Raw genomic sequence first — 12,640 nt, 5'->3', positions numbered from 1 at the left:
TGGCCAGAAGAGTGGAAAACAGGTATAATAGTGCCGATAAAAAAGAAGGGAGATGGAAAAACAGTAGAATGTTATAGAGGAGTGACGCTATTAAACACATTGTACAAAATATATACGATAATACTAGAGGAGAGGCTGGAAAAAGAGGTAAAAGAAAAGAAGATGATACCAGAGAATCAGACGGGGTTTAGAAGAGAGAAAGGGACGTTAGACAACATATACGTACTGAACTATTTAATTAACAGAGAACTAGCGAAGAAGAAAGGAAGAATGATAGGCTGTTTTATAGACCTGAAGGCAGCGTTCGATAGTGTCAACAGAAAAATCTTGTGGAAAGCTCTAAAGGAAAGAGGGGTGAGCGAAGGAATACGAGAAAGAATAGAAGAGGTATACAGAGAGACAACGGCGAAAGTGAAAGTGGGAGGAGAAATAGGAGAGAAGTTCTGGGTAGGAAGAGGGGTAAGATAAGGGTGCCCGCTAAGCGCGAAGCTATTTATACTGCTTATGGCATATCTAGAAGAAAGGATGAGGAAGAGGGGGAAAGGCGGGGTAGAAATTAGAGGAAAAATGATATATACATTATAATATGCGGACGACCTGGTGCTGCTGGCAAAGCATGAAAGCGGCATGAAGCTCATGATTGAGGAATTTAGGAAATATATAAAGGAGAAAGGACTTGAGGTAAACAGAGAAAAAACGAATATTATAAGGTTTGAAAGAAGAAGACAAGAGAAGAAGACGTGGAGATGGGGGGATGGAACGGTTGAAGAAGTGGAAGAGATAAAATACCTAGGGTACATATTCAAGAAGAACGGAAGACAAGAAAGACAGATAGAAGAAAGAACAAGGAAGGGAGGAGGTGTAATGAGAAGTGCGTGGGGGATAAGCAAAAGATATTTTAAAGACAAGTATAAGAGGAGGGTATGGTTTTTTGACACACTGGTATGGCCAGTGATGGCATACGGGGTGGAAATATGGGGCTGGGAAGAAAGAAAGAAAGTGGAAGTGTTTAGCCGCGGAACTGTGGGTTCGCGACTGTTCCGGATCACTGCCCGCCAAGTTAATCTTGGGCAGCTAGTTCAAATGATAGAATGATCGCAAAAGACAATAATTGATTCGCTTGACTTGATATCGCATGAATACGTTAATGGAAGCGTTTCGTCCCGGACCTGCTAGTGGACTCATCAGTAAGGCTGATCTAGCAGGTCCTGCCTTATACGCGCGCAGATGATGATATGAGGATTCGCGTTTGTGATTGAACGCACGCGAGGGATCTCGACTGATTTGATCCGGTTCGCGGGGGATTTCGACCGACGCGATCCCGGTTTGTCGGGTGTCCTGATCACTGGACGACGAACTACCGTGATGCTAACTTTGCACATGTTATAAACGATTGACGAGACAACGGCTCGTGCGTTGTACTTGTTTACCCGAGGACTGGAGAATGTCACGGCGTTAGAGCGTAAAACTCAACTGAGCGACTTCGTCTTCCAGTCCTAGCGCGATACCCGTTGGATTCTCGAATATGAAATAAGATGCACTGATTGGCTCCTGCAGAAAGTTGCATTTCCCAATCAGTACACACTTTGACTTCTAGGACCTCCTTCTTCCCGTAGCTCTGAATGAGGCCCTGGGAAGGAGGAGTGGGGCGAGATCTTATTCGGTCGACGACGCGACGGTTCCAGGTAATTCGACACCCTGCGTAACGGTCGCGGACGGTCCTTCGGAGGGACTAAATTTATGACACCGTGTAATTTCGAGGGTGTAGAAAAACTGAACGTTAAACAGATGCCTTGACTGGTCGCCGAATGACCCTAGTTTGTTTAATCCTTGAGGAGGATATTTAGGCACGTTCGCATCATAAATCCTGTCCGAAGGAAACCTACGAATTCTGATCCTGTGCGACGGAACAGGAAGCGATACACGAAAGGTACATCAGATGGGTTCTAGGACTAGAGTGGGTAACCCCAGGCTACATGGTAAGAGAGGAAACAAAAAGAGAGAAGATGAGAGCAAGAGGAGCGAGAAGAGCGTGGAAATTCGAAGAAAAACTAAGAGACGGAAGGGGAAGCGAATGGGCAAGGCAATGCCTGAAGGAGATAGAAGAGAGAGCGAGAGGAGGAAAGAAACTATCCAATTGGGAAAAAGGAAGAAAAAAATATATAGAAGAGAGAGGGAATAGAACAATGTTAGAGAAGAGAGACAAGGAGAGGAGAGAAGAGGAATGGGAAAGGATAGAAAACAGAGAGAAGGAGATAGAGAAAGAAGAGAACTGGGAAATGGCGAGGGAATCGAGATACAATAAGTGGTTCAGAGAAATAAGAGTGAATGGACTACCGGAATACATAGAAAAAGGAACGAAAGAAGAGAAATGGAGAAGAATAGCTAGATACAGGCTAGGGGATGAAATGAGGGGAGGGAGGTATTGGGAGGAAGAAGAAGAGAGATGTTGCAGAAGGTGCGGGCATGCAGAAGAAGAGACATGGGAGCATGTGCTTGAAAGGTGCAGAGGAAGAGAAGGAATGGAAATCAGCATGCAAGAGAAGGTAAAAGAAATATTAGCAGACGACGGGAGAGGAGAGAAGTGGATGAAAGAATTGGATAGGATGAGAAAAGAAATCCAGGAAGGAAGATACGAAGGAGAGAGAGACAGTAGAAGATATACATATAGGACACAAAATGCGAAGGAGTGAGAGCGAATTGAAGAGAAAGAGAGATGAATGGAAGAATAAGTGTGAGGGAGAGAATGAGAAAAGAAAAGAATGTTAGTTCGAATGAAAAGTTAGTAATTTAAATATATATTGTAACAAACCTGCACTAGGCAAGCTTGTTACGAACAGCTGATCCCCGAAAGAACCCGAGGTTCCCCGAGACCCACCGATCCACACCGGCGTAAACAACACTCCTCCGAAACTCCTTGATCAAAGTGTCATCCACCCAAAGACCAAAACACACGAAAAACCATAGAACACACCTTACCTCACCACCAACCCTCACCTCCGAACAGTACACTCTGGAGGAGTATAAAAGGCCTCCGAAATATGCCAAATTATCGCAGTCCCGCTTAGGCGACCTAAGCGTCCACCACGCACCAGGTACCCGATCCTCCGACGACGACGTCGTAGCCAGTCCGCCGAACGTACCATCCCCTCAACGAGACGTTGAAACCAGCCCGCCGGAATCCCCAGCTACCGTTCCCTCGACGAAGACGTCGACGCCTGTATCGACTACCTCCAGGAGTACCGTTCCCTCGACGAAGACGTCGACGCCTGTACCGACTACCTCCAGCAGTACCGTTCCCGTGACGAGACGTCACCTCCTGCACCGAACCCCACTGCCACCGTTCCTGTGACGAGACGTCACCTCCTGCACCCCGAACCACACTGTCACCGTTCCCGAGACGAGACGTCACCTCCTGCACCGAACCCCGTTGAGACCGTTCCCGTGACGAGACGTCATCTCCTGTAGGGACCTTTGACGCTGTTCCTGTGACGAGACGTCACCGAACCACCGTTGACACCGTTCCCGTGACGAGACGTCACCGCCTACGCTGAACCTCCCCTAACACCGATCCTCCGGCGAGACGCCGTACCCTGCACCAAATCAAGCCCCGACTACCGCTCCACGACGATCCTGCGATCATCACCCATCATCACCGTAGTTACGAGGTGGCGAGCATCGCCTTATCACTAAAACGTCGTCTTGTTTATTTCATACCCTTGCACCACGTCTTCCCGCTCCGACTCACGCTACGCGAACCCCGGCACGGCGAGCTATTCCCGCATTAAAGAGACCCCGGTCCGAATAACCGATCCCGCGAGGAATCGGCCCCGTTACAATATTGTAAAGAGAGGGAACGGGAACCCTTTGTAACCCGTAAGGGAACAAATAAATACATACTACAACTCACCTTCAATGTTCTTAGCGGAAGCAGTTGTAACTGCGACTGCGGCCAAGCAGAAGAAAACAAGGAAAAGTGAAGCCTTCATGTTGTAGAAGTTCGATTGTAGTCTGTTTACTACTTAATTGTTCACCTGTGCCTCGTAGCCTTTATATACCTATACCGGTTTTACTTATATCTGAAGGATGGTTGGGGTAACGGTTTATCCATAACTTTTCCGATAGAAAATTATATGATTGCGTTCGCGATGCAATTCTATATAAGATACGATCTCTATACGATAAGCTTCTAATCAATAAGATTCTAAACAATGAAGGAAAATGATTTGAAAAATTGGAATTCTTGGTGCACATGCAATCTACAAAGGAAGTAGATACTATTCTGGGAACATACAGTGACTCAAACAATTGATCAAATGTTCGAACAAAAAGGAAACAAGTCAGAGTATACCTTTCTCAGAATCTTGCTTAAGACTGTTGATACATATACGAAAAATGTTAACATTGCGTCGGTACTTTACGACAGTTTAAGCCCTTGTAACGTCGTACCGACGTGTTGCGTTGGCTTTGCTCGAACGAGCAAATCCTCGCTGTATATACATATATGTATTTGTATGTATAGCCTTTTCAAAATAGTCAAACCGAAAATCGCGTTTAAAATTGTATACAATGATATGTATATACAGGATGACCCCAAACCCCTTCGACTCCGGGAAATGGGAGGTTTCTTAGGTCATTTGAAGCAACATTTTCCTTTGCACCAATGTCAGCCAAGGCTTTGTTTAGGAGTTATTAACAAAAAACACGGACCAATCAGAGCGCGACCTAGACGCGCGATGGCACGTTCAGCCCGGCGCGCCGGGAGACGAGCGTGGTGTAACGCCGCGATGCCGTAACGAACAAGAGTTTCTCGAGATTATGTGAATCCTTCCCGATTTGGATGAGCTTTGGATATGTTGTCAAGACCATGATTCTGAACAACATTTCCCTTTAGAGTTTTTGTCGGTTGACAAATGTGAACAGTGATTGTGAGTGTGGAAAAATTTCAAGGCTTCTGTGTGAAATAAACATACGAATTATTTATCGATTCGAAAGTGAAAGTGAAATTCTGGATCGTCGACTTGACCGCGCATCCCTTAGGCCTTTTACCACCGGCTGTGCAGTTCGTCGACCTGGCCGTACGTCCCTTAGCTTTCGGTACTGTCGTATACCTGAAGACATCTGTGCAGTTCGTCACCGAGTGACCCAGTGACTCACATTTCGAAGCAGCAAATGAATTTACGGCTGAATAAGTGAGGTTTTAATACAATCAGTTTCTGCTTTTTCCCTCGTTCGGGTAAAGTTGCCGTAAGTCGGATAAAGAGATCCACCCATATGAATTGACAAATAAAGTTCTTCCGACCGACAAAAACTGTAAAGGGTAATGTTGTTCAGAATCATGGTCTTGACAACATATCCAAAGCTCATCGAAATCGGAGAGGAGATAGTTCAGATAGTACATCGATCGATTTACAATTACAAGTTACTTATCGCGTAAACTAAAGCCGGCCCACAAAAACTGTAAAGGGAAATGTTGTTCAGAATCATGGTCTTGACAACATATCCAAAGCTCATCCAAATCGGGGAAGATTCACATAATCTCGAGAAACTCTTGTTCATTGCGGCATCGTGGCGTTACACCACGCTCGTCTCCCGGCGCGCCGCACAGTGTCGCAAACCATGGACAAAAATCGAAAAAGTCACATCTTCATATCGATTCAAAACTATGTTCATACTATGTTAAAATGTCCAAATAATCATTTTTTGAAAACAAAAATTTAAAAAATGCAGTAGAAAATTAGTTGCAGGGAATCTTGTAAGCGAATATTAGGAAGATCAAATAGTACATCAATTCTCAGCGTAACTTGTTTACGTTGTGATATGAACAAAACACGTTTCTAGGAAATAATTTTTTTAGGAAATAATGGCTAGGGGTTGGCTAATTGTAATTCAACTTTAAAAATTTTGTAATACTTATATGCAACATAATAATTGACCTGAAATGAAACAATAAAATTTTATAGGTTTCCCTAATCTTTACCAGAGGATAAAAAAAAACGTATCCGAACGTATCGGTGATTTTGGTTGTGTCTATTCCTAAGATAGTATATTTTGATATTATATAAGTCTAATTTGCGACTTCCGGCGAACATCAGAGTTATTTAACAAAATATGTAGCAAGTACTGGTCAGCAGCCGAGTACGCGGATATCCTCTTGTAGATATATGAGATTTGACTACGGTTGTTGAATAAATAAAAGAATGTTTATATTACATAAATTACAGATATGATTAAATAAATAAAAATTAATGTTCTAATATCATTGATAATTATTTACAAAAAGGTAACACCCTCTGATCACGCTGATTTTTTAATATGTTGTCCAGGTTAGCACCCCGAATAATGTTGTAATGGTGTTACTCGCTGGTTATTGTTTATAAAAAAGTTATTAACAAAAAAAATTAATCTACTTTTTATAATATTTTAAAAACACGTTTCACATTTTCTCCTAGGCAGATAACGTGTGTAAATTTTCCCGCAGTAAAATGAATGTATTATACGAATTCTGGTATCAGGTATGTCTTGTATAATTTATAATAAAATGAATAATTTAAGGGAAACAGTTGTTTTTTTAATATCTATATTTTCTATTATACTTATATGTATTTATTTTTATCTATTATTTTTATGTATTTATTTTTATCTATTATTTTTATGTATTTATCATTATCTATTATTTTTATGTCTTTATTATTATCTATTATACTTATATTTCTATTATACTTACATATTAATTATGCTACTTAAAAATTGTAAATATCACGTACTAATAACGCGCAAAAAAATTAAATTTTGTTTATTAAAATCGTTTTTTATTGTTTAAATAAATTACTATATTTATAATAATATCATGTTCAGATTGCTTTCAATATAAAGAAGAAAACCCATTTTGTTTCATGTCTCTATCATGAACAGAACGAAAGTTATTGATTTTTGTCCAAAAAACAGGCATTTCGCGACACTGTGCCCCGGGCTGAACGTGCCATCGCGCGTCTAGGTCGCGCTCTGATTGGTCCGTGTTTTTCGTTAATAACTCCTAAACAAAGCCCCGGCTGACATTGGTGCAAAGGAAAATGTTGCTTCAAATGACCTAAGGAACCTCCCATTTCCCGGAGTCGAAGGGGTCTTGGGACACCCTGTATATATCTTACGTGTATATACAGGGTGTCCAAAAATTCGTGAACTTCTCGACAGGGGGTGGTTCCTGAGACCATTTCAAGCGACATTTTCCTTTACAAAAATGTTATCCGCGGCTTTGTTTAGGAGTTATTAACGAAAAACACGGACCAATCAGAGCGGACCTAGACGCGAGTTGGCACAGTCGGCCCGGCGCGCCAACTGTCTATTGACCGACTGTGGCAACTCGCGTTTAGGTCGCGCTCTGATTGGTCCGTATTTTTCGTTAATAACTCCTAAACAAAGCCGCGGATAACATTTTTGCAAAGGAAAATGTCGCTTGAAATGGTCTCAGAAACCACCCCCTTCCGGGATTTTCACGAATTTTGGGACACCCTATATATATATGTCGGGACATGACGGAAGCGACGCAACCCGTTGACAGAGACGCGTAACGCTTGCTTATTGTAAAAGACAATTATGTTATCTCTTGGAATTATACGTCCGTGTAGGACTAAGTTTAGTTTTAAAAATAACGGTTTGGAGATTTCGGTTATGCGTTTACGGTCGAACGGCTGCGAGTCAGATGCTTGACCGTACCTTAGTAATTGCCCAGCGAAAAGGCAATAAAACGTTTCCCGTTTACCTGCATCCCTCATCGTGCGCGGCGCAAGGAGAGATGCGAGATAGGGTCCCTGGAAGGGATGGGCTGGGGCCTTGTTGAACGTGACCACGAGGGGCAGAATGTTTTTGGCTGCGCTACAGTGAAGAGCGTTTGATTTTCGTAGACAGTTAGTCGTCGCGAGTGGAAGCGAAAGAGTCAGACGTGAGATCGTATAAGGAGATTCTGCCAGCCTCGTGGGTTCGTTGACGTGTCTCGCCGTTGCGCTACGGGTCGAGGATTGTGGTGTTTAACGGTGATCGTTGTTTCCCGGTTTATTTAATTCCGCGCGTGCGAAGACAATGAGTGATCCGGTGGAGAACGTCTCCGGTCATACCCTAGCGGGCCCGATGGAGAATCTTACCGATCAGCCTCCGACATATATATATATATAATATAATATTTATTACAATATATTTATAACAATATATTAATTTATGTACATTTTGGGGACCGTACAAATGAGCTTATGTGTGACAGGTCCGTCGCGTTGCATCGCCGTGCGTTTACGTTGGTTTACGTGAAGTTTGGTTAGTTTAGCACATGCTTGTGCACGTGTTTGCAATAGAGTATTCCAATTAATAAAAACCGTGTGTGAGTGATTCGATAACGTCAGCCACTTGTCACGCAATTGTGTTGATGAAATTTGTTACTGCCCAGATAGCACAAAGACATCTTAAAGTACGCCTAAAAGTTGCCTGACACAAGACGTATGTACGTCTTTAAGTCGTACTTTACGTCTGTGGCACGTCGTTTTCACGTCTTTTTCACGTACTGTGTACGACTTTAACAGGTCTTTGTTACAAAACTATGCGACTTTAAGTCGCCTCTCACAGGTCTTTTCGATGTCTTTAAGTTGTACGTAAAGACGCAAAAAAGTTGCCTTTTTGGACATCTGTTACGCGTCATTCGGGCACCTTATAGGCATCTTTTATGCATCTTTTTCAGACGCACAAAATCTTCAAATTTTTAGAAAAAGTTATAAAAAAAATTAGAATCTATATTGTATATATATTACTACTTTCATGCACTGCATTCCACTTTGCCTCTGAAAAAAACTTATTACAATTTAGAAATTTTTATTTAGTTGGGCAGGATTCGAACTCTGGACTTACCGTTTAACTTCATGATGGCTTCCTAGCTGATCCATGCGAACCTTTGCTGTTAGATCCATTACTTTTTATTCTTATAGGCTCAAATCATATATTATTATATAAAAAATATTTAACAGAAGTTTATGTCTTCTAATAATTACATAACTATTATATATTAATTATATATAATTGTAACAGACCTGTCATACGCAGGCCTGTTACTAGTCCGCGCACCGAAGCTAGCCGAGCGAGTCCGACCGAAGCCGAACCGCGCTGGCAACACACCGAGTAGCGAACCGCCGGCTCCCCGCTACCGAATAGAGTCACCCCTCACCGCGGTACCCCGCGTCAACAATCCGCCGAGTCCATACCGACACCTCCGCGCGTTTCCCCCACCTAGAAACTACATTTGGCGGGAACCGGATGCCGAATTACGGTAAATCTGGCGGGAAACGGAAACCGTACGTCACCCCGAACACCTTACCGCACCTCACCTCCTCACCACCCACTTAGGCCTATAAAAGGCGCAACGTCCACGAGTCGGTCTCTCATTCCGTCCGCGACGATCACTAGAGAACCACCTGCTAAAATTGATGACGACGTAAGTATATCCTAGGCGAACACCATCCTAATCCTTGGCCTACGGCGACGAGTTGTATCGCTGCGCGAACTCCTCCTTGACGAGAGGCACTCCGTTTTCCGCCGGTGACGACTGCGTTCGCACCGAAGCAGAGGAGGCACGCTGCCCCGCTGAAATCTCGACCGCGTCGACATTCCTGATCCTTGCCGGTGACAACTGCGTTCGCACCGAAGCAACGGAGTAGTGATGGGCACCATCGACTAAAAACTATCGACTAAATCGATAGTATTCAACTACTATTTTCAGTCGACTGATTTTTTAAACTATCGACTGAATTTAGTAGTGGTGGGGTTACTATTTTCAGTCGACTGTTTACACGTCGCCATCTTGAAATTTCAAATGTCAGTGTCAGACGATGAAACGAAAAGGTTAGAAATACATAATTATGACAGGACGTGCAAATATGCAAGTAATGAAATATGTAATATATATTTCAATACTTTAATTTATATTGGATGTTAAAATCTTATTGCTATTTATGCGATATAAACTATATATGTGATATAAATAAATTGTGTACATTTATATTTATAACATAGTGTATGAATTTATTATTAAATAAAGACAAAATCATTCAATCACGAAATTTAATATCTCTGTACTGTCCCATACTGTCCTACTATTCATTTAATTAGCGAACATCGAGAATAAGAGTAAATACGAGAATAACCTGTAAACGACTGAAAACTATCGACTAAATTCAGCTATTGGTTGAATTTTAACGGCGGGTGTTTTGAATAGATTTTATAAGATTTACTATCAAATACATTCACTCATTAGCGATATCGAATAATTCGTTCAATAAGCATGTGTATTTAGCATAAATAATTATTATACTACAAATATTATACAATTATTAAATAACAATAAATACTTATATATTGCACTTATGGGAATAAAATATTAATCATAACATAATGAAAAAATAGTATTTTATAATTACATCTATCGGTATTAGATATTTTTTTAAAAAGTTCATTAACATTTGCCTTTATATTGCATTATTATTAAAGGATAAATAATAATTTATATACATTTTTAAATTATTGATTATATTTATTTATTATTTATAATTAGACTTATAGATTACAATAATTATAAATTAATGTCGAAAAGAAATTTTAAATTACAATTTTTTAACAAAAGACATATTTAACTGGAGAAAAATATGAATGTGAAAAATATGACTATCGCGCGGGTTCAGTTGGTTTAGTGAAAAAGTAGATACAAACGCATCAGTATCAGCGAATGTGGATCTGATTTTTTACAAAATCAAATAGTTCTTAAATTTTTAACCAGTACTAAAAGCATTGGCTTTCCCAGCTTTGTGTTTAAATAGGTCTACTATTTAACTATCATTAAACTATCATTTATATAGCATTTTAATGCATGTATAGTGTATATAGTGTATATAGTTTAATATATAGTTTAATAAAAATAAGTATATAGTATATAGTTGTTGGTATATGTAATACAGTATGTACAGACAAAAGCGGTCAATAGTCTGGCAATATTTCGTGAAAAAGTCACCAACGAGTGCCACATGTCTCTTATGTAAAAGAGACTATAAAAGTGCACACAATACTACCAATTTACATGAACATTTAAAGCGTAAACATTTTACGATACTTCAAGCGAACCAAAATCCAAATGGAGAAGTAGCAGAGATGATCGATGGAGATGATACACCTGCAACATTAACGCAGGAAGTAAGACCTGTGGCATCCACTTCCAATGCAACTGATACTAGTCAAAATGCGGACGTACCTACTAATACAATGCAAAATCGTCAAATAAATTTCAGGCAATTGACTTTGAGAACAGTTGCAAACGAACTGCCACAATCAAAAATTTTAAAATTACATAATCTGGCGATAGCCATGGTTTGCAAAGATTTACAAACTTTAAGTATGGTAGAGGACAAAGGATTTATTGAGTTTGTGAGAGAACTAGAACCTCGGTACCAACTGCCAAACCGTAGAACGTTAGGACGGACCATTTTGCCTAAAGTATACGCTAATGTCAAATCCAGAATTTTGGAAAATCTGAAACAAACAGAACATGTCTCAATTACAACTGATATATGGACAAACTTACATACACAATCATTTCTCACAATTACTGGACATTATTTTTTACACAATAAGCTACATTCAAATGTATTAGCAACTAGCGTTTTAAAAGAAAACCACACAAATGAGCATATAAGTTTTAAAGTGCAAAAAACTTTAACAGAATTTAATATAAAAGAGAAAATTGTTGCAGTTGTAACTGACAATGCTGCGAACATGCGAAGTGCTGTACGTCGTTTAGGATATTTACATCTACCATGTACAGCACATACATTGAATTTAGTTGTAAATGACTCGGTGACTGCTGTTCCAGAGATTGCCAGTCTATTAAAAACATGCCGATCATTAATCACACATTTTAAAAGTAGCGTTACTGCAGCAGATAAATTACGAGACTTCCAAACACAAATGGGGTTAAACACTTTAAAATTAAAACAATATATACATACAAGATGGAACTCCTCGTTGATAATGCTAGAGAGGCTACTAACAGTGAAAATTCCGTTATGTGCAACTGTAGCATCACTAATGAATTGTCCTACAAGCCCTAATGCTCAGCAGTGGAAAACTATACAGGATATTATTCCTCTGCTCAAACCAATAGAGTATGTAAGCAGTGAATTAGGTGGAGAGAAATATGTTACTGCATCAACGATTATGCCATTAATTACAGGCTTACAGAATGCTATTGACAAGATTAAACCCCAGACAATACCTGGACATGCATTGAAATGCAATATAATGAACAACTTAGAAATCAGATTCGATTACATACATACAAATAAAATTATCACAATTTCAACTATAGCAGATCCAAGATTTAAAACTGCAGTTTTCAGAAATAATACAGACATACAAACAGCCACAGAAACAGTTATATCAGAACTCACACCTTTAATAACTGCAGAAACAAATAGTGAGACTAGATCTGTACAGGCAGAAGAAACAGAACAAGAAACTGAAGGTTTTTGGGATTTTCATGTACATAAAGTTTCTCACTTGACCAGACGTTGCTCCGATTCTTCACCTTCGGCCAGTGCAGCAAGTACAATGAAGC

The 12,640-nt window shown here is 40.3% G+C and overlaps 1 protein-coding gene across 1 annotated transcript in view; it reads right to left on the bottom strand.

The window, feature by feature from the left end:
• The window catches only part of LOC143211108 (cGMP-dependent protein kinase, isozyme 2 forms cD5/T2-like), a 59,557-nt gene extending 48,979 nt beyond the window's left edge, over positions 1 to 10,578 (bottom strand). Inside the window, exon 1 of the mRNA XM_076428550.1 lies at positions 9,072 to 10,578. Within this exon, the coding sequence (XP_076284665.1) occupies positions 9,072 to 9,078 (7 nt within the window). The 5' untranslated portion in view covers positions 9,079 to 10,578. The remainder of the gene's footprint in view (positions 1 to 9,071) is intronic.
• Positions 10,579 to 12,640: the final 2,062 nt, after the last annotated feature.

Source organism: Lasioglossum baleicum, chromosome 8 (assembly GCF_051020765.1).
Source record: "Lasioglossum baleicum chromosome 8, iyLasBale1, whole genome shotgun sequence".
Classification (NCBI taxonomy): Eukaryota; Metazoa; Arthropoda; class Insecta; order Hymenoptera; family Halictidae; genus Lasioglossum; species Lasioglossum baleicum.
Note: the sequence above shows the minus strand (reverse complement) of the source record. Positions and strands in the feature narration are given on the sequence as shown.